At 39.4% G+C, this 26,075-nt stretch overlaps 2 protein-coding genes across 3 annotated transcripts in view; one reads left to right on the forward strand and one right to left on the reverse strand.

The window, feature by feature from the left end:
- Positions 1-26,075, forward strand: part of RB1 (RB transcriptional corepressor 1) — a 71,140-nt gene that overhangs the window by 24,987 nt on the left and 20,078 nt on the right. For both annotated transcript variants that reach the window (XM_015624520.2, XM_015624531.2), the window contains exons 12-16: positions 223-339; positions 1,023-1,079; positions 1,168-1,199; positions 1,278-1,354; positions 1,576-1,778. In XM_015624520.2, the coding sequence (XP_015480006.1) occupies positions 223-339; positions 1,023-1,079; positions 1,168-1,199; positions 1,278-1,354; positions 1,576-1,778 (486 nt within the window). The remainder of the gene's footprint in view (positions 1-222; positions 340-1,022; positions 1,080-1,167; positions 1,200-1,277; positions 1,355-1,575; positions 1,779-26,075) is intronic.
- Positions 15,247-18,384, reverse strand: LPAR6 (lysophosphatidic acid receptor 6). Its single transcript, XM_015624575.3, has 2 exons — positions 17,909-18,384; positions 15,247-17,796 (listed from the first exon to the last, which is right to left on the reverse strand). Exon 2 carries the CDS (start codon positions 17,550-17,552, stop codon positions 16,530-16,532), a length of 1,023 nt encoding a protein of 340 aa, XP_015480061.1. The 5' UTR covers positions 17,553-17,796; positions 17,909-18,384; the 3' UTR covers positions 15,247-16,529.

A 26,075-nucleotide genomic window follows, 5' to 3' on the forward strand; every position in this document is an offset into this window, starting at 1 on the left:
GTATAAAAGGGAAAGAAAGGGGGTATAAAAGGGAAAGAAAAAAGAGAAAAGGATGTACAGCACTCTTTTAAATACTCCATTTTTTTTATGCTGATGACCTTATTGAGAGGTTTTACAAAGGGAAGCAGGACTTTTAATCATTTAAATGATTGAGATGTTTTTGAAGTAAAATGTCTTTTCTTTGTCTTTTCTTCTCCTAATTTGCTTCCTGTACTTTTTTAGAATTGCACAGTGAATCCTAAGGATAGTATCTTGAAAAGAGTGGAAAGTTTTGACCACATCTTCCAAAAGAAATTTGCTGAAGCAGTTGGACAGGGATGGGCTGAATTTGGGTCACAGGTAAGTATTTGGGTTGAATATCACTCACTTGAGCTCTGTTAGCACTAGCTGGTGTGAGACCTGACTTAGTGGACTGACTGTCCTCATTCAGTGTAGATAGAAGGTAACAGTGTGCTTTTCAAATTGAGGAGCACTGTACAGATAGCACTTAAGAAATTCTTCTTACCATGTAAGGAGCAATAGGAATTGGGTGGAAATATGTTGGAAGTACTTTATTGAAGAATGGAAACTTTTTTTGGGCAAAATACATTAAGTGAAACATATATTTGCATTTATTAGGCTAACTTGGCCTAAAACTGCCAAAGGTGACTCACTTCCTTTCAAAGTCAGGAGAGCAGCTGTACTTTCAACAAGGATTTTGAGAAATAAATCCAACCAAGTTTGCACTCAACAGTCTCCTTCCTGTCTGTCAGCCCTGCTTTTTATCCTGTTAGCTGTGAATCAATGTGAACACAATTACTGTTGTTACACTTGGTTAAATCTTCATGTGGTTGGGGTAGTCACACACCTTAGGAGCCCTTGAGGCCTCTCCAGTGTTATTGACCAGTGGAAATGGGGACAGTAACTTGTATGTAGTGGCTCTGTCAAACACTGGAATGTTCTGGATTGTTAAAACACATGAGTCTGCCTGTTGTATTTTGTCAAAACTTCTTGTAATATTCCTGAATTTCTCATTCTAACAGAGGTACAAGCTTGGAGTGCGTCTCTATTACAGAGTAATGGAGTCCATGCTGAAGTCGGTAAGTTTAGTACTGCAATCTTAGTACTGGCAGTACCTCTAGAAATCCTAAGAATATTCACAAGTGTGGTCTGATTTATTTATTTCAGGAGGAAGAGCGCCTCTCAGTGCAGAATTTCAGGTACTTGCCCCTAACTTGTTACTGAAGTCTGCTATTTTAAATCTTGTGACAAGTACTAATAACTTACTTTCTCTTCAGCAAACTTCTGAATGATAACATCTTCCACACATCTCTTCTGGCCTGTGCTGTTGAGGTTGTCATGGCTACATATGGCAGTAAGTTAAATCTAAAGTCCTTAATAGCATTGTTACTTACTGATAATTATTACCATCTATTCTAATACATAAAATAAATAGCAGAAAAACTGCCCAAAACACAAAAAGCAACTCACTGAAAGCTGTGAGCTAGCAATGATTTAAATAAATACAAAAAGAAAAAAACATCAAAAGTGAAAGAATGTAGAATTTGTGATAATTTTAGTCTGTTTTCCCTTCAGGAAATGCTTCACAAAGTGACAGTACCAGTGCTGAAACAGACTTGTCTTTCCCGTGGATTCTCAATGTATTTGATTTAAAAGCCTTTGACTTCTACAAGGTGATCGAAAGCTTTATCAGAGCAGAACCCAGCCTGACACGAGAAATGATAAAGCATCTAGAGCTCTGTGAACATCGAATTATGGAGTCTCTCGCTTGGCAATCTGTAAGTAACACTTCAGAGTAGAATTTGTCCTTGTATAATGTGCTTGCCTAGAAAAAAAGAAGTCACACCCTGCTCTATAGAATAAGTTGTGGTCTTGCTGAGATTTGGTTCTGGGAAAATAAATTAAAAGAGCAAAACAGGATTAGTTTTGGCATGTCTTCTGGTTTTAGAAAAAGGAAGCATATCAGAGGAAGAAGTCGACATAGGTCTGCTGATTTACATGATTGTAAGCCAGCATCATTTTACTAGTCTGGCACAAATCATAAGGGTAATACCCTTGACTGTGTTTTGGTACCAAAGTCAGCAATAAATTCTATGCTTTTATTTGAAAGTTAATTTTTATCCAGTTGCTATTCTTTCTTGGCAATAGGGCCTTAGTTCTGGGCATCTGATGTGTTTGCTAATAGTACTTAAAATATTGTTTTTCACTGTCCTTTGCATTTCAGTCACTTTGGTATTTTTGGATGCCATTCAAATAAAATGCTGGAAGGTTGGGTTGTTTGGTTTTTTTTTTTTTGGCTGTATTTCAGTAAATCAAACATTTGTTTCTTTTCGTTGTTTGTTATTTATAAACCAGAAATAAGCTATGTATGCCACAAAGCAGGAGACTATAGAGGCTGGTAATTTTGACTGGAGAGACATAAAGCAACCATTTTAGAACCGATCCCATATCTTTTAGTTCTGGAGAGGAAGGCAGACACTGTTTTAGGAAACTTACAAGCATGCAGAAGGTGTTTGTGAATTGTAACCTTAAGACAGAGGTACAGGTACCTAGCCTTGACTCTCTACAAGCTAGAAGTGGCTCCTGCTACCTTCTACAAACCAGGCTTGAAGCCAGCTTACTGATAGGTATACCACATCCACCAGTTTCTACCCAACAACTCAAACTAGGAATGCAGGAAAATTTAATTGAGACCTGGACTTTCAGACTGCAAAATCCAGAGAGTTGTGTTTTCAAAAATTATGGTCTTTTGTGAAACAAATGATAATGTCATCAAAAAGCACAGGATTATTCCAGTTTTCTTGAGTGCTCTGCTTGAGTGTATTTTAATGTTTTGACTCTCTCTTCTTGAGTTTCTAGAGGGACATATTTTGGGGTGGCTGATTTGAGTGTTCATAGCGTGGAATAGTTCCATTGTAAGGGGCCTACAAATATCATCTAGTGCCAGAGAAGGATGTGCAGTGGAGCCCAGTGGAGGGGATGAAAAGAAATGTTCATGACATGTATCCAGGTGCCTCACTGACCTCCATATCATCTGGTCTGGGTCTCCCCAGGCTCCAGACAGTGAATGTCTCCTACTGCTGGAGGCACCAGAGGCCACAGCAGGTTTCCCTTAAAAGCTGAGGGCAGCTGTGGCAGCCAGGACAGGAGCTCCAAGATTCTGTGCTGGCCTCCATTGCCTCCTCTGGCTTTCCACAAGGGGAGGAAGGGGCTGTGAGCTGTAAATGGCAGAGTGCTTAGGAGAGGAGGATGAGGAGTGGTAAAACATTATCTGTACCAATATGTCTTGCTGCATCTTTGGGTCACTGTAGCAAAGGACCTGAAGCCCACACAGAAATTTAGAGCCATGAGTCTTCTTGCACAGAAAATCTACCCCTTCCTCATATCTGAATGTTGGCTGGTTTTGCCTGCAAAGTTTGATTTATTAGAAACAGGAGAAAATAGTTACATGGCCGACTCAGGAGGCTGTTGAGGTATCCCAGAAAGGCTTAGCTGGTGAACAAAAGAATGGTTTACTGCATTCTTCTGCAGTTCCTTATCTGGGTATTGCCTCCATGCAGTGGTGTGCAAGGTTTGCAAGTGTCTGCTTAATTAGCAATTCCCTCAAGAATGGGCAGGCAATTAGAGAAGTGTAGTTCATACCAGTGAATACCTCTGAACCTCCAAACACTTGATAAAGGATTAGAGAAAAGCCAGATGCCTTCTTCTTACTCCTAAAGAATGTCTGACCATAAGTGGTTTCTTTGGGTTAATTGTAAACAGTCCAAGAATGATGGAATCTTGAGAAAGTTCAAGTGTCCTCATATGGTTAGAGAGTGTTTTTTGGGGTTTATTTAAATTTTTTTGGTTGGTTTGGTTTTTTTGTTTGTTTTTGGTGGTTTTGGAGTTTTTTTTTGTTTTTTTCTGCCCAAAAAAAAGTGTTAAGAAGAAAAGCATGGTATCCATGGTATAAGAGAAGCTTATGCAAAAAAAACCCCAAAACATCTGGCCTAGTAAATAAGAATATAAACTTCCGAAAAACATGTATTTACAAATATTTTCTTAATGCAACTTTGATTTCCCCACTTACTTGCTGTGTATTTCTGTTGAGTTCTGGTGTCCTTCACCCTCCCAGGTAGTGCATTTCATTGCAAGGCTTGTCTGCTTCAGTCTTTGCTCATTCTCCTGACTGCTTTAAAAAGCAGGACTTCAATGAGAGATTTAAAAGGACTGAGCAATTTATTACCAAATAGCTTGAATTTATTGCAGTTTTACTTGTCATGGAGCTTTTGTGAGGAAAAATGCCTTGTATAATTTCTCTGAAAAAGGTCTCAGATGCAGCTGACCTTTACATGACTTGGGAAGCTGCATGAAGTGAATGTAAAAGATTGTTTTTTACTGTTTTCTAAAGATAATATATTACTCCTTAGCTACTCATTGTGGATATGTTTATTACTTTTGCATAGCTAGCTGATTTAGTCATCTGTGCTTTAGGAAGGAAATGAAACCTTTCTAGGTCATCCTTTCTTTCAACAACAACAGCAAAAAAGCATAACTAGACAAAATAAAGGGTGGAAACCAGTTGAAGGTTCTTCTCAATAATTCTTGATTTTAAAAAGGGGCAACTACATACTGACTCAATCATGTGAAAAGTACTTCCTTTTTCTTAAATCCTTATCAAACCCTGATAGGAGAAGTCCCATTTAGCTACTCAAATATTTACCAGTGAGGTTATGATGCTTCCAGATTAAGATTATGTGGAGATCATACTAGAATATGTTAATAATGCTGCATAATTTTTATTAGCAAAATAGAGTACTGTACAGTGTATTTCTTTCTGTACTTTGAATCTGTGCTCACTTTCAGTATTTTGAGCACCATTTTGATCTTGTAACTTTAAAGGGAGCTGAAATTACTTTGGACTCTAAGATGCTGAATACCCTTTGCTTCATTTTTACCATACTTACAGAAATATGATTTAAACCCTTCTATAGTTAAAATCTGTTTCCTATGAAAGGGATAGCTTGTTACCTGCCAGCCTGGGAGCTTATGCACTGCCTTTTCCATAATTCTGTCAATTTGACCTCCCTTGTGGCCACCCAAAAAAAGTAATTGTTTTGAATATCTCAAATGAAGGTTATGTGAACAAATTCCAGAATATCTGAATTTCCCTTAGAGAGTGCCCTGTCAACTGCCATGTCACATCTTTGACTGAAGTATTGTTGCTGTTTGCTGCACTTTGTTAGGAATAAGCAAGAAAGAACAGGTTTTCAGGCAAGTAAATCAAACACAAAGTCTGTCAGTTTCCAATCTATTTTGAGTGAAATACCTGTGGGGTGTTTTTTGTTTTGCTGTGCCATTCAAGGAAGTAAATGCCTGTGGAGTGTCTTTGTTGCATCTGAAAAGCAATCCAGCTATACTTCTCTGCCTCTCAGTTTCCATTCTGCTCACAAGCTCTGAATGGGGAGGTACAAGCAAGGTGCTATGTTTTCCATGCTTCTGCTTTGAGAAAATGCTCCTTGCAAATGCCCTTTCCCATGCACAGTGTTGGGGTAGTGAAAGGGTCTTGTTCTTCTGCACTGCAGTCGGCAGGCCAACTGCAGCCTTGTCTGAAGGTAAAGCAAGTTAGAGACAGAAGCACTCCACACTTTCCTGGTAACCTCTACAGACCATAGTGTTCTGTTCTCATCCATTTGAGAACTAGGAGTATTCCAAGGGGTATTTCTCTTAGGACTGGAGTTTTAAAAGGTTATGTGGTAGCTCTTGCTGTTAACAGGGATAAGGGTCAGCTGCATCGCCACCTGCAGCCATCCAGCAGCTCAGAACAGAATGTGAAGGTTCATTGTGGCAGGCTAAAGGGAATTCATTCACAGCCTGCTTTGGTCCAGTAACTTCAGCTGTGGTTTGCATGTTTGTTTTTGTGTGAACACTGAACAGATGTGAAACTGAAGCAGTGCATTGCACTGCAGCTGTCGTCACTGTAGCCTTCTTTGGCTGTATTGCTCTTTAATACATGCTGTCCTAATTAGTGTTTTTATTTTCCTAAGGAGGGAAGAACACCAGTATTTTGATATATTTTGTGATTTGGAGTTGTAGTATGTTTTGGAGTTTTAGTGACTGATGCAAGATAAAGATGGCTTCATGAAGTTACTTCTCCTAATGGTTAAAATATGAGTAGAAGTAGACAAGTGTGCTTTGCTTTATTTATAACTTCTTTCATGTAGCATTGCCTAAACTGTGCTCCATAATGTTTCTCCTTTTTTAGCTTCTTCTTTTCTGTGGTTTCTATTGTCAATTCAACATTTGCAGTGAAATCTACAGTATTGTTTTATCACACAGCATTGATTTAACATAACTTGATGTTTGCAGTAAGTATTTGTAAACTAACTGTGTAGTCAGTGTTTATACTTAAATACCTCATCCCACACCAAAGACTTCTGTTGGTTTTAAATTATGCAGCTCACTGTGGCAGCATTGCCTTCGTGCTCAAAGCAGTGTATTCCCAAAGAATATATTATTGCATTAATATGGCAAACTCGCTGAGCTGGAATAACAGCAGCCCTCCTTTGATCATGCATTAAGGAAAAAAATATTAAATAATATGTTTAAGATTTGTGTAAAAAACATTTGACAAATCCAGGTCAGGGTAAAGCTGTGAGCAGTTACAGGTCAGCAAGTGCTCCTTAGTACTTTGGAATAGTACAGGCTTAGCTATGCAGCCTCCTGGTCTTTGTACAAGGACACAGTTATTGTGGACCTCACTGTTCTCAAGTGCTTAGTGCCTGTTTCCTTGGATGTACAATTTCAAATTAGGTTTCTGTGCTCCTTGTAAGGAGGAACTGAGTACCTAGAAAGGGGAGTTAATATATTTTCTTGTGGTTTGTATCCTTCTCAGTAGGGATTTCTGTTAGGTGTGTCCAAAGTTCTACAGCTCCTCTGAATGTAGGTGTCTGCATGCAGTTTAAAATCCTCATTGGTTTTGGCATCTTAAGTGGTTCCTTTTAAATCAGGAGGAAGTAGGAATGGTCACACTGTTAACATTTGATACATTAGGTTATTGGTTAGGTTTACTGTTGCATTAAAAAATCTAAAATCTTTTTGATAAGCAGCCAAGTAAAGCATCTAGGGCTGGGTATTTGGGGCTGAGTTTGTACTACTGGCCCCAAAGGGACAGTAGTTTGGGCTTAAGTTTTGCCCCACAGCCATCAGGGGTGTTTCCTTGGTAACGTGTTCCCTGGCCTGTTCTGGCATTTGTCAGCTCTCCTCTGGACAATGCCTAGGCAAGATTTGGGGCATGATGCAGCTCAGGGACTGTTTTCAGCTGCTGCTATGGATTAGCAGTGGAGTTATGTGGGTGCAAGCTGTGCTTTGCCACTTGCCCTTGGGGCTTCAGGACAGGCTGTGGCTCGCTGTGTTACCAACCCGAGATGTAGTTGTGGGTTCAACCACGAGTGACTCCAGTGCTGGCAAATGAGTCACGCGTTCCTGCGCTGTCTTCCCTCTGGGCTGCGGGACTCAGACGCGTTTCTGCGCAGCAGCTGGCTTCTCTTGGGAGAGCTAGTCTATGTCAGGCATACTCCTTTCATGCCTGCTAAATTTTGCCTTTCCTCACATACAGGGATGAGGGGGCAGCCTTAGGCACTAAAAAAGCACTGAGCATGTCCAGAATGACAACATCTGCAAGCATGCTCACTGGCAGGATGCAATCTAACAGAGGGAGCTTCATGGTGTAAAGACAGGCTCCTCAGGAACTGCAGGCATCAAATTGCTCATGCAGACATCACTCATGTCTTGTGGGTTTCTGGATTTTAAGCACCTCGTAGCTCACCTTGGAAGTTGCAACAGGCAGTGATTTGTAATATGGAATTTTCTAGGATTTTTCTTGCAGGGGACAAAACATGCTAAGGATGACCAAAGGATGGCTTGTCATGTGCTCACCACGCTCCTTCTGCCAAAATTACATTAGGAGTAGGCAGCTTTAACCTTCCTTCAGAAAGGAACTGAGAACATATCTGAGGTTTTCTGTCTGTACATACTAAATATATTTCTGCTTGCATCATGAGTGTGTTCCAGGAGCATGAGGGATGAGAGAGGTCACGACCACCACTGCTCCTTGGCGTGATAGTGCTAAAGGCTCATACTGATTCTGCTGCATGTGCTTTAAATTTTTTTAAGGTTATGACATTTTAGTTGTCACAGCTGTGGCTGGAAAACCTTCTGTGATTTTTGCCTTTATCATACAGGGCACATTTTTAGGAGTCTGTAAAATGATTGTTTTTTGGGTATTTGTGAAAATACCACATAGTGGTATTTTGAATATAAATATAAATATTTTAAATATTAATTTAAATATAAATATTTTAAAACATGAATATGAATATATTTATGTTTATATGCTTTTATATTTTGGCTATATATGCACACACTCTTTAATAAATGCTTAAATAAAATATGTAAGAGTGTTTAATTCATGTCTTTCTAGTACTCCTGAAGAGTTTCCTTTAATGAAAACCATGCTGTGCTTTTTGAGGGTTGAAACTTTTATCTGCCTTAACAGCTGAAGGCAAATTGAAAAAACAGGAAGAATAGCAAATTATAGTCTTCACTGTCTCTCCCATCACTTTGAAAATCTTCTTTGCCACTCCTGTTTATCGTGAAGATGACTCAAGCTGTTATTCATGCTTGGGTGTTACCATTTAAGCAAATCCTCTAGGGTGCTGGAAGAGAAGCCAGAAAGAACATTTAAAGCTGAGGTCCTGTGTTTCCTGCTTTTGTCTGTGTTTGCAGTGTGTTCACTTCTTGGTAGACACTCACAACGTGTATAAAGCACTCAGCAGGACTGGAGGATTTTGGTTATGTTAGCAGTGTTAACAGCTTTATCTGTTGCAGGTGTACCAAGTCAGCCCAACCCTTAAGATGCTCTTGCTTCAAGTACAAACACGACCAAAGGGATTACCTAAGACACGGCAACTATGCAGAATTTTCATTCTGTGACATTTAGATGCCATTCTTGATAAAAAATTTTAAGGTTTTTTCCTACTGTATCTACTACTTTAAGGTATAGAGTTTCTCTAATTAGGGGGATATAAATCCTGCTTCTATAACTTAGATATTTAGGTATCCACTGTACTTGAGACAGAACTGTACTTCCAGGAAGCAGTTCATTCTATTTATTTTAAACAGGTATTTTACAGTGGGATTATTCACTTTCCACTGTTATCTGTCTCAATGACAAAACTAAGCTATAGTGTTTTTTCTGTTAAGGTTAGTAGGAGCAAATCATATGATTAATTCTACTTTTCATACTTTTCCCCCTTCCTTAATGCATGAAAGGGAGATTAGCAAGAGGTGGTTGTGTAATTATGCCTAGGTTTGCTTTAGGTGGCTGCTTGTGCTGTGTATCTTGCCTGTAGTCGCTGTTGTGTTTTCACATGGAGGTCGTGTACCCAGGCTGTGTCAGGATCTCTCTGGTTATAGATTTACAGATTTACAGCCCTGACAGGGAGGTGGGATTGATAGGCTGTGCTCAGTGGAGCTGCCAGCTCTGTTGGTGCATCATAAAGATATCTTTCTTGTCTGTGCACCAGTACCAAGCAGAGATTTAGCCACAGAAATAAGTTTGCATTAACATGATAGACTTTTCTTTAGTCTGTTTTTCTCTAAGGTTGCTTGATTATATGTAACAAGGAACAGTGAAATAGTTTTCTAGGAATCCTTGCTTTTCAAGTTGATGGGGTTTTAAAAAATTTTTACTTTAGTTTTTTTAATACTGTTCCATGTTTTGGTAGTCATATTGCAGCTGTAGGAATTTGATTTTAGTCTACTATGTTTCTAGATAGCTTGAACTTCAGCTTTTCATCCTGCAACACTGCTATTTCTGCATTGTAAATTCTTTGTAGGAAGGTTTAAAGGTTGCCCATGAGAGAAAACTGCATTAGAATTCAAGGAGGTAGCTTGACAGTTCTTCAGTTCTGTAAAATCTTGCTGAATTGTGGCAAATTTGATGTGACTGTCTCCTTAAATACAAAAGTAAATAAAGTTTGGGTTACGTTCTGTGGCTATACCCCTGTTGCTCCTTCCTTGGATGGGACTATGCTCTCCAACTTTGTAGTTTTATAAATCTCTGTAGTGAAAGTGGTAAAATAAATAGAATGAAGCTTCATTTTGGGTTGTGTTGCTATTGTTGATTGGTTGGTTTTGTTTTTGTTTTGGTCTGGTTTATCTTATCTGACCCAAACTCCTGAATAATTGTCACAACCTTTTATTACTCTTTCTTTCCTTATTGCTGTGTCGTTTGACTCACTCTCTTGGTAACTTTTCTATGGAAGATAAAATTAGTTTATGTTAAGAAGCAAAGTAGATGCCAAACAAACATTCTGATGTGTAGGTTTGGGGTTTTTTCTCCAGCTGTGTGCTCAGTTTTGAAGCTCTTAAGGTGATACTAGTATTGTGTCAAATGATAGATTGGAAGGTGTTTTTGTTTCTTTTCTTGTTGCGCTTTGTTACTGCATGCATAAAAGCACGGGGTTGGGGTTGCTTTTCTGTAGCCAAATAAGTGCTTTTGTGCCTGCTTTATACTGTGTAAATATACAGTATTTCAGTTTTGTGTTTGTATCACTATCTTACAGTAACTTTCCAGTAATAAAAACCCCACATTGTGGGGGATGTGGATGCCCCTGTTCACAGCTGTTGAGCAGGCACAGTGTTCACCATCCTCCAGAAAGGTAATCCCTCTAGGTTTGGTGGAAGCTTTTCCTTTGGGTTGGGTTTGCCTGTCAGAATGGGGTAGGTGCAGGCTGGTAAGTGCCTCTGGCTCAGCTGAGTGTGGAGCCTGTGCAGCTGCATCCCTGGTGTTCTCCTGAGCCCCTGAGCAGAGGCTCACCCAGGTAGACTCTGCCTGCTCTAAACTCAGCTTGGTACATCCCTGGACTGCCAGCTCCCTGTGCTTTCCCTTTGGGAGTCACCCTGCCCACACCAGAGCCCGTGCTTGGCACACTGTGTGCCTCTTGCACCTTCCAGCAGCTGGGAGGAACTCTCAGATCATATCTGGACAGCAGTCTGTAATGGTTTTTTTATTTATTTTGCATTTGCTACGCAGAGGAGTGTGTGAAATATAGTAACATGCAGTAGAATATGTGGTAAACTTTCTATCACATGTAAGAGGTGTGAAATAACTTCAGTACACCAGCAGTTTCCAGATCTGATTTCATTAATGAAACATACTTTTTGTTAGGCTGAAAAGGTAGATATTTTGATACTTGCTTCACCGTTGGTATTCTCATTTTTGTCCATGTTTTGCTATGTACTTAATAAACTTTTCCAATTGACTTCCTTTCATAAAGCAGCAGTATTTGTAGAATTCATCTGAAAAGCAGGGCTAACCTAGCCACAGTTGTTTTCATGTGAGGTAGACTTCATATTATTCCCAAGATGGTTGCGTTAACTTTGGGTGCTTCCTGTTGCTAGCATTGTCATTTAAGAATTTTCTTCTTTAAGGCAGGAACTCACTGTTTAAAAAAGATAGTTAGGGGAAATATTAAAGCTATGTGTGTGCAAAAATATTAACTTTTTCTCATTAAAGCATTAGCACTTATTTTTAGAGGCCTTCCTTTGTCATTGCTTGTGGTTTGATTCTCCGGTTTAAACTATAGAAAATTTACCCCTTATATTGCTGGACAGCTTTTAGTTCTGATAGAACTAGAGTGGGCAGCCTACTGCTTCTTAAGTAGAAAAAAACTATTATTTAAAATTAAATTCTCAGCTCTGGAATTTTTAATTTTCCAACAATGAGGTTGGTTTTATAGAAGACCAGAAAATGTGTGAAGGGTTGTTTTTGTTCGTTTTAATTTTGTGGTAAGTTCAGTTTTCTTATGGGAGGAGTATGGACTTCTTTATAAGCAGCTGTATGACAGGAACTGTATGGGGGTGAGGTGATAAATATGAAAGGCTTCAGTATCAAACCAGAATTGTAAAAGCAAAACTTCTCCATCCAGCTTCTTGCAGAAGTATTAGATTGTGCAAGCTTGGTTTTCTGAATTTGGCTCATCTTAAATGAGCCTTATTGAGTATGTTCTGTAAATGTGCTAATGCAGTGATAGTTGTGTTTGTACAATGTTTTCAATATTTTGGTAATTGGATAACAAATGCAGCCCAAGCATTTCTGTCTTCTAGGTTTAGAATCATTCTGATTTACATTTTGCCTTAGCTTTTGAAATGTATCTTCTTTCATTTTGTCAGTGGTGCTCAAATGCCAGAAACCCTGAGGTCTAAATGATAATAACCTAGCAAAAAAGGGAACTTGTCAGGATTCACAGGTCTGTCTAGATACAAGAACCTTGTAATATAATATTTACTGCTGGAAAAGTATGAACAAATTGTTTTTCATTGATAAAACTATTAGAAAATAACTTGAAAGAATAAATAAGGCTAGTGGATCCTGTGCTCAGGTGGGATTTTCAAAATTACCAGTCTCAAAGTGAACCTCACTTGGTTCTCTAATTTTAGCTGAGTTCTTTGTATAATTCTAGAAATCTCACCTTTGGTTATGATGGTTCTTGAATTTACAAGTGAAAATCCCTCTCTCATTTGCAAGAGATGTGATGGAAGACTGTCTGATCAGGAATGCTATGAAAAGACTGAATAACTTCACTAGCATGAAGTCTAGCACTAGGAAGTCTAGCATTTCCTGCCCATTTCCAAAGAAATGAGAGGGGCACTAATGAAACTAGTGGATTTGAAACAAAAGGATGTTTGGGTTTCTTAGTTTTGTTCCCTCTATGCACACACATAGTGCAAACTTTTTACTGCTGTGAACATTAAAAACTTACACACAATAAAACAGAACAAGCTCGCAGAAGAAAAATTTGTGCTGAACACACAAATACATCTGACCCAGAAATGCTGAGATATGACTGATTAAGTGGGACAGCACTTGAGAAAGCCCTGTGTGCTTCTCCTTCTGTTATCTTGTTGCCCAGGCATCCAGCCTTGTCTGCCGTTGGAGTCAGGATTGTAGATTAGCTGCATGTTTGGGGTCTGATCAGTACAGCTATTCTTATCTTTTACCTGGTCTCAAGAGCTCTTTTTCAATTTTTGTATTTCTGTGACTGAGGTTACTTCCTTAAGAAACAAAAACTTGGAGACTGATTTCAGTTAAGGATCCCTTACCTGTCTGAAGTATTTTCTATAGGGTTTTTTTTACACACTTTTAGATGAAAAATATAAAGACTTATTTGACTTGGTATTTCTTCAAATATGAAGTAATTGTATACCAAGGTGAAAAAAAAAAATTGCCTGGTATTCTGTTCTTGAGAAAGCCAGAATTAAAACTTCAAGCTGAATACAGAAACTATAAAATAGGACATCTTTTGATTTTTAAGTAATGATATGTTGAGGTAAGTCTAAGGTGTTTATAGCAAATTTCTTTTCCTCGTCTTTTAAAACTGCTGGTTAACTAAGTAATTATCAATATCTACCTGCCTTTCGATCAGAAACATGCTTGGAATCAATTAAATTTGCCCTACTTTTATTTATATGGGAAGTGTGCATTTTCTGCACTCTGTAGATGAAGAAACCACACTACAAAGAACAATTTTAAAAGTTTTGATCCTAAAACTGAACTCCTAGCTCGCCCTGGCTAGGCATATGAGTAAAAATAATGCACTTTTAGGAAGTCCTGGTTGCAACACATTCAGATCCTCAGGAGCTCTGATAATGTAAGCTTTTCTTTAATTTGAAATGTCTTGGCATGATTTAGGAATGTAACTTCTCATCTAGATTTTACATTTAAATTTTGTCATAAGACCTTACCAGAGAGACAGAAGAGTTGGTATCAAAGTCAAGATCAGAGAGAGGGAGTGCATCTGTTGAGGAATGTACCAGTGAAAGCATTGCTCCATCCACAGCTCTCCAGGATAACCTTGTCACAGAACCAGAAAAGGCAGACAAAACCTCATCCAGTCCTGAATAGCTGGTACCGTCTTTATATCAGCTTGCTGTGGGAGGTACAGTTTTACTCCCCTCTTCTGAATCGGTCAGATGAGGATTTTTTCAAGTAATGGTCTGATTCTCAGCATTAAACATGATGCTTTTTGATTGTGCTGGGTTTTTTTCATTAGGGTTTTTGTTGTGGGTTGTTTGTTTTGGGTTTTTTTTCCCCTCTGTGGAAGAGTGAAAATGTTTAACAATAAAAAGTTTCCTCAAATAGCTTCTGGACACTGAGCTATTAACTGATGAGAAAGCTATTCTAGTGTGTTGTTCTGTGCTCTTTTGAAAAACAGAAGCTGCTACCCTGGAGAGTGAGTGCAAAGCAGAGAGTTACTGTCTGTGCTTCTCCAGGCTACTTGAGGTAATACACCAAGGAAAGCTTAGTTTAAAGGGAAATACTCATATATGTGGCTTTGTCTGCTTGGTCTGCTTGTAAGTCAGTGATGGGTTATTATTTTTTCCCTGCAGTTTTGTAATCTCAGAAATAATAGGTTCTGTTTACCAGGGTGAGGCTCTGGGGTACTCTGCTGTAAGGCAGAGGGGTTTTGCTGAACAAATTGTCACTCAATTGAATAACAGCCTTGACAAGCTCAGGGGGGTAGTACCCTGGACATGTAGCCCAGCACTGACATTAGGGGCTTTTGTCTCGGGTTTCTTGGAGGGAGTCTAATATTAAACACACCCCTGAGAAAGAGAGAGCGAGAGGCATTGGGACATCAGAGATGCATATCTGGTTTTGGACTTTGGATTTGTCAGTGGCATATGAAAAACAGAATTTCTACTCATGCCAAGGGTTTTGTGTATTTTTTTGAAGTTGGCTATGAATCAGAACAGTTTGGCATTCCCAACAAAGATAATTGCTTATTTCGGATTTCATTGTAACTTAAGCCCATACTACTTGAAGTTTCCTTTCATAATTTATGAGGATAAAGATTGAAAATGCTGTTAAATTTAAAATTCAGTTAACACTAGTTCCCAGCAGTCATTGACTAACTCAGTTTCCCAGTAGTAGGAGGCAAAGTATGGTTGTTTTGTAACAATTAAAAAGATTTGCATAGGGAAATAAATTCATCCTGATAACAATGTATCATATTGTTTGATGGCTCAATATGCACTTTTTCAAACATTGATTCACTCCTGTGTATACAGCCCTGGTGTAAAAATGTCTCAGTGCTGTATGTGTGTTGCAGCTGAATGCCCTAAATTTTAAGTGCAAATTCACTTAGACTCAATTCTTATTCTTGACTCTGTTGTTTTTGGGGAGGAACAAACAACACTTACTTTACCTTTTAAATTTTATTTTATTTTACAGTGATGGTAAATTAATTCTGAGGAAAATGTACACAGTGTTCTAGTAGCTGGGAAACATATATAGCAGGATGTTTTAAAGCAATTTTGTCTATGTATTCCTGTTTGTAACAGTAATATATGTAGATTCCTCCTTTTACGTGGTGCTGACTTTTCAAAGTGTCTTGATTAATTTTGCCAGCACATAGCCCCAAGTACTTTATTTTTATACTTCTTAAAGTTTGAAAGAAAATAGCATTTGAAGTTTTATATGTTCATGTTAAAATTATTTCTAGGATGCAAAAACTGAGAGGAAGTTGCACTCCAAAATTACTGCATCTTGAATTTCTTTATGGGACACCAAATAGTTTCCTGGAAGAAATAATCAACTTGATGCACATGTTCATTTCCAGCTAGAAAAGGTCTCGTTTTTCTGAGAAACTGAGATCAAATTAACTTATTCAGAGGATGTTACTTTCCTCAAAAGTCATGCTGAGTTTAAGAACTCCCAGAAGAGTTACTAAAGTGGTACTGTACCAAAAGCATTAACTTCAGTCATCACAAGTTACTTTGTTTTAATCACACAGGCTTCTGAGAGAGAGGTGAGAAGAAAAACCAGTTTGTCTGAGATGTTTCCAAATGCTCTAAACTACCGGGAGACTTAATTGCTTTATGGGGGCCAGGCTTGTGGACAGAGCATGTATTTTTATCTGATTAACCTAGGAGAAACAAAGTTCTTGTAACCCACTGATTGAAGCCTCCTGTGAACATAATGGTCCCTAAGAAGGAAGGTGCAGGGAAAAAGACAGCAGGGGAGGAGTAGGAGAGACGAGAGGAAGCTGGAGGAGACACAGTAGCTGAAGTGGTTTGACAATATGGGACAATTTTCCTGCAGTGTAGAGCAGGTAGCTTCACCCCCATCCTCAGTAACTTGGAAACTGGTGCCATTATTAAATTGAGCAACTGTTTTAACTTCAGGAAGTAAAAACAACCTACTTTTTCATTTGTGTTTGCCTTGACAAGCGGTCTTTGGACTTTGGTTAGCCTCTGAATCCAAAAGTTCATTTCTAACATACAATCTGTCAGAACAGACCTTTGACATGGATTTTTAGAATACTTTTTCTGTGTGCTATTATGCTTAACACTTTTACAGCCTTGTAATAAACTTCTCAGATGTGAAGGAAGCACAGCATTTACGTATAAGAATATATGTCCACAGCTGAACAAACGTGCAGGCTTCTAATTCCAGTTTAGTCCCAACAGTCTTTTAATATAGTTTATATTGTAGAGTCACTGTCAAATATTTTCATTTTTATGGTCTGAAGGCTGTGTTGAATGAAGCTTTCTGAAACTGGCCTTTCAGAGAATCTGACATCCCGTGGTCTGGTGGACCGGTTCTTTTTTATGGAATTTTGAATGGTATCTGATGTGAAGTAATAGACTATGGGGTCAAAACAGCAGTTTGAAACAGCGATGCACAGAGTGATGGGGTACATAGTCCTGACTGCGGTCACCACTGAGCAATTGACCCAGGTCTGTGTTCTCATGAGGGAGTAAAGTATTAAGGTAACGTTATAAGGCACAAAGCAGAAGCAGAATATCACCAAATGGACAAAAATCATTTTGAGTACCTTTTTCTTGCTTACTTTATTCCGGCTTAATGTAAGCGGTTTATTCAAAGTCCGTAGGACCATAGTGGAGCAGGTCACGTTCAGGATGAGCGGGATAAAAAAGCCGACGGTTTCAATGAAGATAACAATCCGGGATAGGTAGGTTTTCCACGTGTCCTCTGAAAAGTTTTCAAAGCACGTCCTTTGCTCCGTATTGTTCCGGCGGTTTGTGGACTGGAAAAAGCTCGCTGGTGTGCTGCCTGCTAGCACGGTTACCCACACTGCAGCACAGACAATCTTTGCATTCCTTTTGGTCCGGAGAGTCTTGGATCGGAAGGGGTGTACTATGGCTAAAAAGCGATCCACGCTGATGCAAGTCAGAAACAAAATGCTCCCGTACATATTTGTATAAAAGAGGGCGACAGAAATCTTGCAGAGAACATCTCCGAATGGCCAGTTTCTGGTTACAAAGTAATAAATCCTGAAGGGTAATGTAAACACGAAAAGCAGATCTGATATGGCTAAATTAAGCATGTAAGTTGTAGTCTCGTTTCGCACTTTTAAAGTACAAGTGAAAATGTAGATCGCTACACAGTTTGCTATGAGGCCAAGAACAAACACCATGCTAAAGATACACCCGTACAAAGTATATTTAAAGGAGTCCTCAGTGGAACAATTAGAGCTTACCATTATAATGGTATGTTAAATATTCCTGGGATTTGGCGTTTTCTCTGGTGTCTTTATTGCAACTTTTTTGAAATTCCAGAAGAACTGCAGGCCAGATGTATTTGAACGGTGTGCTTTGGCAAGTTTGTTGTGCTGCGGAGCTTCAGGGGAAGAAGGTGAGCTCTGTGGCAGGGGAATACATCTCCAGCAGAAATCACCAGGAAGTCTCTCTTCTCTGCCGAGTGCTATTTGTAATCACATAGCCAGTCTGCAAAAGTCAGAAAATGCATCGTTTGTGGCAGATGAGGTCACCCCAAAGCTTGCTTAGTTCCATTTCCCGCCTCGATTGAATGAAGCCATTGTAGGGCTTTCTGCCTTACTCTTGGCCGCAGATTGCCAGGGCGAAGCCTCGTCCATCTGAATTTACCGGGAGCATGAGCTTTAGGAAACGATTTCCTGGACGCTGCGAGGTGTCGGCGCTTGCGTTTCCCCCTCTCCCTTCTTTCTGTACAACAAGTTTGTCGGCTCGCCGGCTGGCCCCATGGGGCGGGAAGCAGAAGCAGAAGGGAGCTGCTTGCCAGGGCAGAAGCCGAATTCCAGAGCGTGTTTGTTCCTGCAGCCCACAGCCCTCGGCAGCTCTCGCCAGCCCAGCTCCTTCTGGAGAGCAGAGCAGAGCGCCCAGGCAATTTGTAGCGTGACATCACAGGAAGAAGAGGCTGGGCGCGGAAGAATGGTTTCAGTTTGGTTTGTTTGCCTTGCCCTGTCTCTGCTGTACCTTGCAGATGTAGCTTCTAGAGTGCTGCAGCTGCCTCTTAACTCTTTCCATGCTCCCTGAGAGGTCCTTTGTCAATGTTGCTGGGGTCTGGAAAGCTTTCTCTTCAGTGACTTTGCGGTGTCTAAATAACTCTCATGCCCTTAAGTTCCTGTTTTTCTTTGGAGATAGTAGTAATTGTGAGACTGATTTTATATATAGGATTGAAGTAACATTGTGCCCTTTGTTAATAGCTTTGCTTGTAATAGGGAACACATTAATCACCAGAAATCATCTGAGTAGTTCTGTCTAAATTCCCCCAGTACACCAGTACAAACCTCAAAAGGGACAAAGTAACACTGATAGGTAATTAAATAATTGCACCAAATAATTACTGAAAAAGAGAGGGTTGCTCTTGGATATTCACAGGACTGACGTGTTGCAGTGGGAGGAGAGATTTTTTTTTAAACTTGTTCTATATTAGAAGGCACACCCCAAGCTTTATTTCTAATCAGAAAGGTGGTTCTTTAAAAAATAAAAAATACCCCAGTGGTTTTTTTGAAAGGTTGTGATGCAGAAAACATTGTATTGATTATATAAGCACAGAATTAATTCAACAAAATGCATATAGTGTACTGTGCAATTGGTTCTGGTAGTTTCAAGAGGGACAGTTACCACATATGCACAAAATACTCCCATTAGTCACTGATAATTGAAACAAAAACATGTTGTAACTAATTACATTGTTAAGTAAATATTAAAAAAAAAGCAGCTCTTACTGCCTTTAGGGGCAGATATGAGATAAATCTCAGTTTAGACAGACTCATTAAATAACAACTTGGATAGACTCACTTCTGGCATCAAACCCAGTCTATTTCTAACACTTAGAATAACAAATCTTCATATCTGGCTGGGTGGCATGGTTCTTTTGAACTGTATTTTAATCAGTTGCACCTAACCAAGGCTCTAGGCAAAACCTTTCTAGTCTGCTGTGAAGGAGAGTAAATAATAGCACTTCACAGGATTTTGGCACGGTTTCTTAACGTAAAGTATGTCAGACGAAATTCAGGAGCATGCAAAAGTGGGTCTTGCTTACTTTATTTCAAGTTTACTTTATAAGCTTCTCTGAAACATTTTCACCTTAATTTTGAGGTGAAATCAAGCAGTTTAACTTCAAGAGGCTATAACCACAAGAAACCCTTTTGACTATTGAAATTTATGCTTAAATGTAAAGTATAATGCATCTTGGACTTCTAAGTCAGTCGGAAATTAAAATGTGAGCTTGGCAGAATCTCTTGTGTCCAAATTAAGATGTACCTTAGCATAAAGGTTTTCCTGGATTTTTGTACAAAAGCAGTCATCACACACTAAATTTCGTTTCTGTTCCTGGCAACCTTGCATGGTAAAAGAAGGGTTTTCCTGCAAATGTTCTGCATCAGGTCACTGGAACTCTGCTCTCAGTTTTACTGCTCCAACTTTGTTTGCACAGGAAAACTCTGTGGGGCAGGCTCAATTACTGGAACAAAGATCTCTGCAGTACAGAAATTTGGTGTCACAGGTCAAAGCCTTAAGCAATAACTCATGTTTGGAGAGACAAAGTAACGGCAATGAGTGTGTGTCTCACTGATTAGAACTTGATTTGGCATTTGTGCACAGAGGCAGGGTGGGATGTCTGGTCCATTTTACCACTGTATATGTTCTTTAGAGCAGTGATGAAGATGCATCCTCAGCCTTTGCTCTATATGTCAGCGCTCCTGCCTTGCTGTGGCTCCTTGTTGTTGCTCCTGTTACAAGCATGGATGCTAATCAGAGCCGTATTTTGGGGCTTTATGTGTATGGTTGTGTTGTCATTAGGCCTCTGTTGCCCCTGAACCCTTCTGGTGCAGTACAGTGCATGCACTTTACACTAATTGATGACCTAAGTGATGTTTGTGTATGTCCAGAAACAGCATTCAGCTGCAGGTTTTTCCACCTGCAGATGAAAATGTGAAACCCCTGAACTGACAAGTTTTTTCTTCCCTTCTTGTTTCAGCGAGGAGAGTTATGACTGAGCAGGCAGACTGGGTCATTTTAGTGTAAAAGTGTGAACAGCAAAGGCAAATTGTATACCCACATTCTTAATTTAGATGTAGCTGATTGTTACCAAGTAGTGTTTTAATTTGTGTGAGCTTGTCCAAGCTGAAGAACCTTGGGAGTCAGGGGTGGCCTCCCTTCTGGCCAGGCTCCAGCATGAACAGGGGGAAGCCTCATTTCATGCTCTCCTTTTGTTAGATCATGTTTTGAGATGCTGGGCTTTGTGCCGACAGGTTTGGAAAAGACTTTAGTAGCCCCCAACACCTTAAATTTAAAGAAGTTTAACAGTTATGGAGGAAGACTTGACAGGGTAATGGCCTTGCTTATACTCCTTCACCACAGGCCACTTTGCTTTAGGATGGGAAGGAGGGGGGAGGCAGGAGGAAGCAGCTGCAGGGCGGGCCTTGTACACCGAGGGTTTTTTTGTCTCCAAAGGAAACAATGCTGTTGCTGCAGGGAAATTCATATTGAATCTGCCTTTCTGCATCAGAGAGTCAGGGAATGAGTTAGGACCTGTCATTTGTTGCTAGTGCTATATGAGCAAAGCCTGCATTTCCATCAACAGGCTTCCTGTGGCTCTTGAAAAGGCACCAAAGGCAGAATAAGAATGGGCTCCTTAAAGCCAGGAGCTGATGAGACGCTTGGAAATCATCTCTCACTTCAGCAGTGAGCAAGTTTTTTGCTCTGCTTCAGGTAGTTACCACATACTTCTGCTTCTCTGAATTTAGATACCTATTTAAGGCAATTTTGGATTTGTGTGGCAAACCTGCTCCACCACAGGGGTTCAGAAGGAAAAGTGCTTATAACCTTAGCAGTGTGCTAGGGGAATGGCTGTAGAACACTGCTCCTTCCTCCCCAGGATGCCATAGAGCTTATTACTTGCTGTTATCTAAGACATAGGGGGCAGGATCCCTTAAATTCAGAAGTCCAAGTTGAGTGGCAAAAAAAAACATTTCACTGAAATAAAACAAGTATTTGAAGGCTTCCAAGCTTTTGGAGTTGTGCAGACCGGTGTTGTATGTTCCTCTGGTGGTACCCTCATCTTCAGAGCTGGAATTAAACCAAAGTTGTGGTCAAAGGTGAAATGCATTTGAATTTGTCTAATGTACTGCATTCAGTCAGTGCCAATGCTAATACTGAAGGCTGCTTAGAGGGGAAAAAGCAACTCCAACATTAATAGCATTATAATAAACTATTACAGGATTTCCAAGGCCAGAGTATGCACTGTTAAATGAGGGTTGTCAGGTGCACAAAATGCTGTGTGTAAGACCATTATGCAGTAAGAAATGTTACTACTTTCAGAGTGGCACCTGCATCATGGTGCAGGCATTTGTTCTCACTTGGCTTAAGCAGTCTTATGCAGAAGAGCTTGTGCTGTCTTGGTGCAGGGAAGACAAACCTTGGCAGAACAATATTTACTTTGATCTAAGTATTATTATTTAGCTAGCTATTTTGATGGATTTTAGCTTTTTTTTTTTTTCCTTTTCTCTTTTTGTCTGTTTACTAGAGTTTCTCTTTGAACATGTGCATGTACTGGAAGGAGTTTATTATGGTTGAGAAATAGGGCTGAGAGCCAGGAAATCTTTTTGGCTGTGCCACAAATTTTCTGTTCCAATCCTGGCAAAGTTTTCTATGACTTGGTCCTCAATCTTCCCTCCAAATAAGAACTTGTTCACTTCCACACTGGGATGTGTGGCTGTCTTTATTGCTAAATATAGTTTGAAGCCCTTGGATGGAGAACCCTCTATTAAATATCATCTTGAGATAATTACAGTGGCTATTGAATGTGACAAAAATATAGACAGATTAAAATTTTGTATTTTTAGATTAGATTCCAGACAAACAAAAGGATGAGTTAAGACATTTCATTTGTTTCACCTCCATAAGTTTCTGGAAAAATAGATACAGAGGAAGCAGGGCTGGGTGTTTTGACCTTCTCAGCTGTGTTTTGAGGCTGCCTGCTCAGCCACCCCAAAGTCACTCTAAGACTGCTTCTGAGAAGTGGCTCACTTCTCTCTTAAAATGTGGTGATGGTCTCCACCTATGGAGATCAAGTGAAGTGTTATGGCACTGAAAATTCCCTTTTTTTCCCATGTTGGTGTGGCAGGCAAGCCTTCAAATGAGCATTATAAAATGTAGGATGTACAGAGTATTTTTATCTAGCCAGCCTAATCCCTCGTGACTGTTGCAGAGGCAGTTAAAGGCTCCTCCATGTCAGGAAACTTGTTAGCTTAATGCATATGGAATCACACATACAAATTACAAGTAAAAGTTGGTTATGTGATTGCTTCAAAAGGGAAAAGGAAGTTCAGAATAGAATTCCAGACTTCTTCCTTCTTGTGCGACTGAAATGCTTCCCTTTCCTCTTTGAAATTGTTTCAGTTTCTTTTACAGGAGACACAACTGCTCCTCTCCTGCTTGTAGATAGAGGAAACAATTTCTCTCCTTCTGTATGAGTTTTTAGGCTGCTGGAGTATTTCCCCACTCCCCCTTACTCTTGGGTTGATGGTGTAAGTCTAGTTGATCTCATGGAAGGCTAGTTGAGGTTAGATAACATGAAATCTTTTCTAGCTTTAATCTGTGGATTGATTGGTTTAAAAGGGATGGACTAAACAGTGAAGGAAAGGGTCATAGAGATTAGAAGCTTGAAAAGTGAATGTTGATATTCTTCAGCAGGAAGGAGAATGGAAAAAAGACTATGAACAATCTTAACAATGTGATTATCAGTGGATAAGAATAGAATGAAGGGAATCTCTAAAATGTCAGGTAGGAATAGAAATGCCTTAAGTTGAACAAAATGCCTGAGTTCCTAAACTCCCATTTGTATTTTTTTCTAACTTAAAAAAAGTGTTTATTCAGTTACTCTGCAAACATGATTGAAATAACATCAATACTTGAAATTTCTGTCTGCTGTAGATGCAGGAAATAAGTTAGATGCCTTTCCCAAACAGTGTGACAAGTTCTGGCTCTACTCATTCTTATACTTTCTAAATCCAAGGATTAAAAATTCAGTTTGAGTTGGCAGAAGTTTGCCAGATGTTCCATGGCTAATTTTTTTTACTCAAAAGACTTCTCAAGTGCAGAACATGACTGTTTTATAAAAACCTAAAATTAATTAAAAAATAATTTGTTATAGTAAGCAAATATTAGGAATTATAGGAAAGAAGAAACCTCATAAATTAGTTTAGAAACTCTTCCAAGCATAGGGGGTGAAATGATTGGGGTAACAGAACATCTGTAATTTGTGTAGTTCTAAAGCAATTGCTTACTATTTTTCTTATCTTTAGTATAAGTTTTTACCCAACATATGTTCTCTGGGCAGGATTAAGGTAGTCTGGTTCTGTGTCAGGATTCCTGCAGTGTCAGTAACACTCCAGTGTTACTGCACTGGTTCTTGAGGATATGTTTTATTTTCATGCCAAATTACTTGCAAATACTGCATCCAGTGTTTACAGTCTCAATTTTGGCTGAATGGAGGCCTCTGACTTTATATACAGAGGATTTTAACCTCTGCTTGTCAGAGGCAGCACAAAGCCCACAATCACATTCCTATACTGCTTTTTATGAACTATAGCATGAAGAAGTTACTGAAAGAATTTACCACAGTCATTCAATAATATTTATGTGAGTCCATATTGTTTAAAATAACCAAAACCCCATGATATTAATTTGGTTTCATTCACAAAACCGGAACATAAGAAGTTAAGGGGGGGTGGTGGGGAGAAGTTTCATAAGAATTATTCAGGCTGGTAAGCTAATTAGTTTAGATAAATACTGACATGAAAATGCTTGTCAGGGGAAAACTGCTGCCAAAAAGCAGAACTCAGGCTTGATTAATGGAAAGAACTATTACTTTCTAAATGTGTAAGTCAGCAAATAACCTCTTTAAATTCTGCATGATAAGATCACTTAAATGATTATTTAGCATATCATTAGTACTGGTAAACAGCAATTACAAATACTTCAGCTGACTTTCCCTTACAACTGCTCTTTCCTTCCAGCCCATATCCCGAAGTTTTATGAAACCAATTTGGTGCTTTTTGAACCATTTTACTGCACTGTTGACCACATTTAGCAGTTGCTTCTTCAATGTGGCAATCAGCTAATACCAAGAACATAGCAAAGGAAATGTCAAAACTTTGGAGGATGGACAAAGGTCATGCTTCTCATGTGATAATTAAATTTTTTTCTGCAGCAATCTTGGAGAAATTGGACCGATGCTCTCAAATGCAAAACATAAATGATCCATTTGCAATGAATCTCTGTTAATAACCTTCCTGGAAAGGTGGTAAGGTGTTTTTCTGGGAGGCATTAATTTGGCCCTAGCAGGAGAAGGGAGGCTGGAACCCACATCTCATGCCCTGAGGAAGTGCTCTTGTTATGGGGGATTTTTATCCTTTCAAGTAAGGCAGTGAGCCCTCTGAAAGAAAGCTGGAAGTATTCAAGCCCAGGGGGGATGGATGGGGCTTTGAGTCACTTGGTCTAGGCAAAAATGTCCCGGCCTCTGGTGGTAAGGGTTTTGGAACTAGGTGATATTTAAGTCCTTTTCAACTCAAACCATTCTGTGATAATGTATTTAGCCTCAGAAAAAGGCACTACACTGAGAACAAAAACTTTGTGCTGCAGTTCCTGGTATGATATCCATGCAGTGGTGGTTTGCTCCTCCAGTGGAAGTGGCAGAGTGTCGAGGTGAAGAACGAGGCATGGGACCACCTTGCTTTGAGTTGATTTATTGCTCAAGTAGCCAGATAAGATGTCAGTCTGAAGGTGTGAGATTTAGAGAAGCAACAAGTCAGCCATAGCTCAAGCTAGTCACGAGTTTGTTCTTTGCATGGCAATATATAACATTTTGGCCTAGTAGGAGTTGACACAAGACTTGTTTTCACTTATTAACCTATCACCTTTACTTAATTTTGCTGCACTGCATCTGTCTCTTAGCCAATAAGCTGGCACACTCACATACCCCTCTACTTCAGTTCCTGGATCTCTAACCTACTCCATAACTCACACTATTACAGCTTAAACCTCAAACTATTTTACCTAATATAATTTCTTACCTACTCTAGGCATATTCTTACTTATAACTATAGGAACCTAAGTTTATAATTTCTCTACCCAATGTCTGTGCACCTTCATCATTACATTAACCCAAGCTCTTTCCAAGGCTGCAGATCGAACCCTTCAGCATCTGTGAAAGTTTCTATTTTTCCATTTCCAACAGCAGAGGAAGCTCCCAGTAGTGTTGTGCAGCCTACAATGTCCTGCACTACACCCCATGCTCGAGTCTCTGGGTTTTGCCAAACTTCCTCAGCTGTCGTCTGTGGTGGTTCAGTAGGTATGAGGTACCTGTTGTGGAAGGTCCTTCTTCTGCTCACAAATACTCCCTTAACTTTCTCTGTACTTCTTGAATTCCTTGGGTTCTGATACAGTTCTTATGGTTGATTTAAACAGTTTAAATGTGGTCTGTTGCACAAAGTAATCCTACTACTGTCCATTTAAGCCTCTCAGCTTCTTCCCTTGTGCTGTGTGTACATATGCAGTCAGCAAATGAGGACACCTATTTGGTTTAAAACTAATCTTAACAACTACATAATTTGCAATTACAGCTAGCTGTGCTAATGCTGAAGCAAGGGGTGAGGCAAAAAGTGCAGATGTGTTACTTGGAGTAGTGCTTAAACTGATTTAAGCCAGTTGTGAAACTGTGGTGGAAGTGTTGTGGCAGT

The sequence above is a fragment of the Parus major genome, chromosome 1 (assembly GCF_001522545.3).
Source record: "Parus major isolate Abel chromosome 1, Parus_major1.1, whole genome shotgun sequence".
Lineage (NCBI taxonomy): Eukaryota > Metazoa > Chordata > Aves > Passeriformes > Paridae > Parus > Parus major.

Bases quoted from the DNA above. Each gene is read 5' to 3' on its own strand.
- LPAR6 (XM_015624575.3), bottom strand. From the start codon at position 17,552: ATGGTAAGCTCTAATTGTTCCACTGAGGACTCCTTTAAATATACTTTG.